At 34.6% G+C, this 6,541-nt stretch overlaps 1 protein-coding gene across 1 annotated transcript in view; it reads right to left on the bottom strand.

The window, feature by feature from the left end:
- Positions 1–551: 551 nt before the first annotated feature.
- Positions 552–6,541, bottom strand: part of LOC106877201 (protein disulfide-isomerase A4) — a 15,611-nt gene continuing 9,621 nt past the window's right edge. Inside the window, exons 7-11 of the mRNA XM_014926047.2 lie at positions 6,256–6,411; positions 5,438–5,586; positions 4,061–4,217; positions 2,983–3,216; positions 552–2,388 (exon numbers count right to left, since the gene is read on the bottom strand). Coding sequence (XP_014781533.1) covers positions 1,976–2,388; positions 2,983–3,216; positions 4,061–4,217; positions 5,438–5,586; positions 6,256–6,411 — 1,109 coding nt within the window. The 3' untranslated portion in view covers positions 552–1,975. The remainder of the gene's footprint in view (positions 2,389–2,982; positions 3,217–4,060; positions 4,218–5,437; positions 5,587–6,255; positions 6,412–6,541) is intronic.

Below are 6,541 nucleotides of genomic sequence, written 5' to 3'. Positions count from 1 at the left end.
ATATATATATATCATCTATATATGTATGTATGTATCATCTATATATATGTATGTATCATCTATATATGTATGTATTTATGTATCATCAAAATATATATATATGTGTGTGTGTGTGTATGTTGGTGTGTCTGTGTTTATCCCACCAACATCGCTTGACAACCGATGCTGATGTGTTTACGTCCCCATAACGTAGCAGTTCGGCAAAAGGGGCTGATAAAATAAGTACTAGGCTTACAAAGAATAAGTCCTGGGGTCGATTTGCTCAACTAAAGGCAGTGCTCCAGCAGGACCACAATCAAATGACTGAAACAAAAATATATATATACACACACACACGGCTTCTTTCAGTTTCCTTCAATCAAATGCACTGACAAAACTTTTGTCGGTCCTGTGATATAGCAGAAGGTGCCATGCATTGGAACTGAACTTGAAACCACATGGTTGGGAAGCAAACCTCTTCTTAAGCCCACAGCCATCTCTTTTGTATAAAAACCGATGAGGTACATAGTAATGACAGAGGATACAACAATGACAAACAAAAAAACAGAACATGTTGTCAAAAAGATTTTTATTTACATAAGTTTTGTTGGACCCCATACAAAATTAATAATTAGGATATCATTTCTTTGCATTTTATACACAAACTTTATTATAGCTAACACTGCCATTGTTTGGTCCCTCTTTGTCACCTAACGCTGGAATGGTGGCTTAACACAGCCTCATACTATAGCCACCACCTTCGTTACCTAACATGAGTGCATCCCCCCCCACCGCACACTAATTGACACCCACCGCTTACCCAACACTATGACTGTTTAGTCTCCACCCCCACCTCACCATGGAGCTGAGAAATAACAATAAGCTCCTTTAAACAGTAACTACAAATGAAGTAATTTAATTAACCTAAAATCCTATCAGGATCAATCAGCATTGATTAAATTTTTCATAATGAAAATTCCACAAGAGAGAGAGAACAAACCAGTTACTTTTACCAAAAACAAACAAAAAAAAAAACTGAAGTTTATGATACGCCACGAGAGGCATGTACAACATCTTTTGTGAAGAGATCAACGAAGCAGTTGGATTTTGGAGGAGGAGGTTACCAGGAGCCTGAAGTGAGCACATTTGGAGTTGTGAGTATTACAACTATAACTCCTATTGTTACTACTATTAATACTACAGCTGATACTACATTTGTCAGTAGTTGCTTCAGTAGACAGATGCATCACACATGCAAGAACACGAATGGGAATGCAGAGAATTGAACCCAAAGACAGATTGAGAATGGTCTGGAATCCAGGAACGAATTCTCCATTAGAATTGAACTTTTTTATTTTTTTATAAAAAAAAATATTACAGATGAAAATGTTTTTGAGAGGAAAGCAAAAGTGAAAAATTTTTACTCAAAATATTCTTCAAGTTGAATGAATTTGCAAATGGAAGAATAGAAAATTGTAGGTTGAAGACATTTGTTGAGACACACAACAATCACAAGATCTTTATCATAATAATAATAATCCTTTCTACTCTAGGCACAAGGCCTGAAATTTTGGGGGAGTGGCCAGTCAGATCGACCCCAGCATGCAACTGGTACTTAATTTATCGACCCCGAAAGGATGAAAGGTAAAGTCGACCTCGGCAGAATTTGAACTTAGAACATAAAGACAGACAAAATACCGCTAAGCATTTTGCCCAGAGTGCTAACGATTCTGCCAGCTCGCTGCCTTAATAATGATGATGATGATAATAATAATAATAATAATAATAATCATAATAATCATAATAATAATAATCATAATAATCATAATAATAATAATAATAATAATAATAATAATAATAATCATAATAATAATAATCATAATAATAATCATAATAATAATCATAATAATAATCATAATAATAATCATAATAATAATAATAATAATAATAATCATAATAAAAATTAGGAAGAATTTTGAAATTTCATTTTTCAATCTTACAATTCAATATGTTTAGTGTTTAGTGAGACGGTGCTATGTTCTTCAAGGAATTTAACAAAATCTTTCAACTCTCTGCCGCCAGTAAATTTTACAGGGTTTTCCTTATTATTGGTGGGAACAAAATAAATAGTTGGAAAACCTTCTGTTTTGAAATTAGAAGGCACATCATTAGCTGTTGCATCCATCTTGGCAATAACAAGATTTTTATTTTTCTGCAGTGATTTGGCAAGTTTTTTGTATATAGGTTCCAATTTCTGACAATGACCACACCATGGGGCATAAAATTCAATAAGGACATCTTTCGACTTGTCAAGAACCACAGAATTAAAGTTGTTGGCCACAACTGTGACAACTGGACCTTTGTCTTTCTTGGGAATTGGCTGCGATTTGATGTGTGGTTTTAGATTACCTGCAGGAATATAAACAAATTTATAATTACAATGGAAATCAAAACTGATGCATGCTATACTTTCGGTTGTGTTTAGAAATATATACAAATAGTAAGAGACAAACATAAGGAAATGCAGTTGATTTTTATAGAGAAGAAGAGTACTCTGCTGAAATAAAACTATCAAAAGTTCCATGTGAGTCATGAAACCATTGTTCCATGTATATCATCATCATCATTGTCGTTGCTTAACATCTGCTTTCCATGCTGGTATGGGTTGGACGGTTTGACTGAGGGCTGGCGAGCCAGAAGGCTGCACTAGGCTCCAATCCAATCTGGCAATATTTCTACAGCTGGATGCCCTTTCTAGCCTATTAATTCACAGAATAAACTTAAGATATCAAATTTAAGAAAAAGGTTATATTTCCAGATGCTTGCTGGCAAAACCACCAAGAATTGAATGAAATAAACTGGACATGTGTAAAATATAGCCAACATTGCTCAGCATTATTCTTTGTCTATACGACATGTTAGATATTTCAACATGTACAACTTATGCCAACTTGAAATTGATTAAAGTTTTGAACTTTAACAAAAAAAAGTGCAGACACTAACCGCTAACAAAGTCGTCTAAAAACGATTCAATATGAGACGAGTCAAATTCATCCATTGGTTCCATGGCATAACGTTTTTCTTCTGTCATTATTCCAATGTTCATATCTTCACCAGAATCTTCAAATCCAAAATCTTTCATTAAATTAGAATGGTCATCTTCATTGGCAACAGCAAAAGTGATGCTTTTGTAGTTTCGGACAATTTTGGCAATCTTCTTCCGCCAGATCTGGGTTGCTTTAGAGAGAAGAAAAAAACCCAGAAAATCTCATTAGCATAAGTAGCAGGATTCTTATCTTTAAAAATTTGATTTAGATTTTTTGCAACGATATCAACTGGTTCTGGAAACTTCCATGAAGTAAAAAGAAAAAAAATGGAAAACTTTAGCTCAAATGGTTTAGGCGTTATTAAAGAATTAGCTGTCAGGTTTGTTCTAAGCATGCTTACAGGTATTTTTACAGGTATTCTCACTGGTAAATTATTAAAGAATTAGCTTACAGGTACTGTACTGAGTCTTTCGAGAGACACATGACTCTTACTTGTAAGTAGGTACCAAAAACGTAGATAGTTACCCCTGGGAGGTACAGCTATCCATAAAGAAGTACCATTGGGAGGCACAGTTCTCTAGTGTTTAAGTGATAAGTCTTATAAACAAGTATTAACAGAGTTCTGATGGCCTTCATGAGTTTCCATGAAGTTATTTCTGTTATTATTACAATAGTTTTTGTGCTTTCCAACCAAATACTTTTTTAGTTTATAAATTTGTTTCATTCACAAAATCAATGTTGTTTTTTTTTTCTTTTACCCTAAAAGTTCACCATATATTAAGAGATAAGCTTCTAGTTGTCTCCGTGATCTTGGTATTTTAGAATCATTAATAAAGATTTTCAAGCCAGGAAACACTTAATGGGGTCAGATATGAAGTCAAAATGCTAGGAGTGGTAAATATATTTTTACATATGTGTATGTATATATATGCACACACACACACACACACACACACACATGTATGCTTTATGTTTGTCTCACTCAAATACAATGACTACCAGTTAAAGGACAGGTTAAAGTGGTCCCTTCTCACCTTTTCTATAGTCAAAACTCCAGTCGACAGTGTAGAACACAAGACAAAGTGGATATTTTGTATTGTACTTCTTCTCATTGTTGAAGTTGTAATGGCCAACGAGAGGGAACTGGTTTTTCTCAATAAAATTCAAAATGTCTGACCTCACTGCATCATCCTGGAAAGAAAGAAAGAAAGTAATGTGAATGATCAGAAACAATGGCAGAGAAAATAAATTCAGGGGCCACTGTTAACATTGGTTTGTTTAAGTGGCTGAAAGTATTCTTTTATTCTTTTGCTTGTTTCAGTCATTTGACTGTGGTCATGCTGGAGCAAATCGACCCCAGGACTTACTCTTTGCAAGCCTAGTACTTATCCTATTGGTTCTTTCGCAGAAACGCTAAGTTACGAGGACGTAAACACACCAGCATCAGTTGTCAAGCGATGTTGGGGGGACAAACACAGACACACATATATATATACATACATACACGACAGGCTTCTTTCAGTTTCCGTCTACCAAATCCACTCACAAGGTTTTGGTGGGCCCCAAGGTTATAGAAGAAGACACTTGCCCAAGGTGCCATGCATTGGGACTGAACCTGGAACCATGTGGTTGGTCAGCAAGCTACTTACCACAAAGCCACTCCTGCACCTATATTTTCACGTCATATAAGTAACAGTGAGAGACTGGTGGAGTGGAAAGAGACAGTTTGGAAGGACACTTGTCTACGTGCAACATGGAATTAGGTTACAGAGCAGGAAGTAACTGGGGAGAATTTCTTCACAGAAGTCCTGCTTGTAGAAACATCATGTAGAGAAGCTGAAGAAAGGAGGATTCTACTAAATTGCTTTTGGCAATGGACTGAAAGGGTTGGCTCAGTTTGGGAAATTGAGCACAACTGTAATCAAACCATGCCCACCCCATTTTTTGATTCAAACAGTGCATCTAAGACTACATTATCCAATGTAGTAGTGTGCATTTTGATATACAGTAGAATGTGCTTGAGGGAGATTCGGCTGCTATTTCTAGCAGGTGGAGCAACCATGTAGAGACTCCTTTGTTTGGTCATAAGTTGAGCTGTAACTTGCTATGGTGCGCATTTTCCCGTTGCTGTTTTTTCTCCGGTTGACATGAAATCTAATCTTTCAAGGGTTCGTTGAGGAAAGACATGGAGTTGTGATGCTCATGCCTCTCCCAATGCAAGAGTATGAAAAATAGCTGCAACCTGATATTGAAACCAGAATGAGGAATTTGCTATCTAATAAGTGTTGATCCACAACTGTGACTTAATGAAACACTTGTTATACATGTTTCTTTGACAACTATTTGCAGCTAAAATGATCTGAGCCAACAAAAAAAAAAAAAAAAAAGGGAGTTAAAGAAAAGAAACATACCTTGTCTAAAACATGTTTCTTTGGTTCATATTCTGTCTGGAATCTTTCTGGGACAAAGACAACTATAGAGTTTGCAATCAGACCATAAGATTTGGTGACATCTTTATTGAGGACATGAGCAAACTTATAGTCATCTCGGACTTCATTTGCTGAAATAAATAAAATATAACATACTTCAACAGTTGTATATTGCCACAGACGCCATATATTCCACATATATTCTACTGGTGCCGTATGTATCTCAACAGATGTTGAATATTAAACAGACGTCATATTTATAGAATATTTAATCAAAAACAACTAAAATGGTTCAGTGACAACTGAAGGAAAATATTGCATAATTTTTACTTTATTAGTAAATATGACAAAAAGTCCATCACCTTTTAGATGAAGGATAAGTAACAAAAAAAAAAAAAAACTCATCACCAAATTCATTTATTTACATTTTTCTGTTTTACTTTTAGCAATAAAAACCAAAATTAAGGATTAATTTCAATTTCAGCGTCCTCCAAGAAATGTTTCTGTTCCAAAATGGACAGAAAAGAAACCAGCCTCCTTCTGGAAGTGGAAAACATTGTCAATGGTCAAGTAATTTCTGGACAACAACTAACAAAAAGCAAACTTAATTCACCTGAAAATTTAAGTCAACAACAGAAAATAAATAACTGAAATGCTTTCCTAACGAGAGTCAATCAGTTATTAATTAAAAACTAATCAGAAGAAAATAAGGAGATATGGGCCTTAAAAAGTCATGACAAATACCCTAATTACCCTTCTGACTAACCTTATAAAGAAAAACCAGGTAAATTGTATCTCACCTGCATCTAAATAAGAAGACATCAAAGGTGCATCTAAACTGTTAAAAAAGCCAACAATGGTAATATCATCTTCTTTCATGTATTTCTGGAGTTCCTTGGCAGAAGTCTGAAGTTTAGAAGCACCACCTTGTTGGGAAACCATGTAGTTCACAATACCTGCACATCAACAAAAACAAAAATGATGATTACAAATGAAATTTGTTTTAATGAAATAATTAGCAGCAGTTTATAATTAAAGTTGCCATATATATATAAATATATATATATATATATATATATATATATA

The sequence above is a fragment of the Octopus bimaculoides genome, chromosome 10 (genome assembly GCF_001194135.2).
Source record: "Octopus bimaculoides isolate UCB-OBI-ISO-001 chromosome 10, ASM119413v2, whole genome shotgun sequence".
Lineage (NCBI taxonomy): Eukaryota > Metazoa > Mollusca > Cephalopoda > Octopoda > Octopodidae > Octopus > Octopus bimaculoides.
This window is presented reverse-complemented; position numbering and strand designations above follow the sequence as displayed.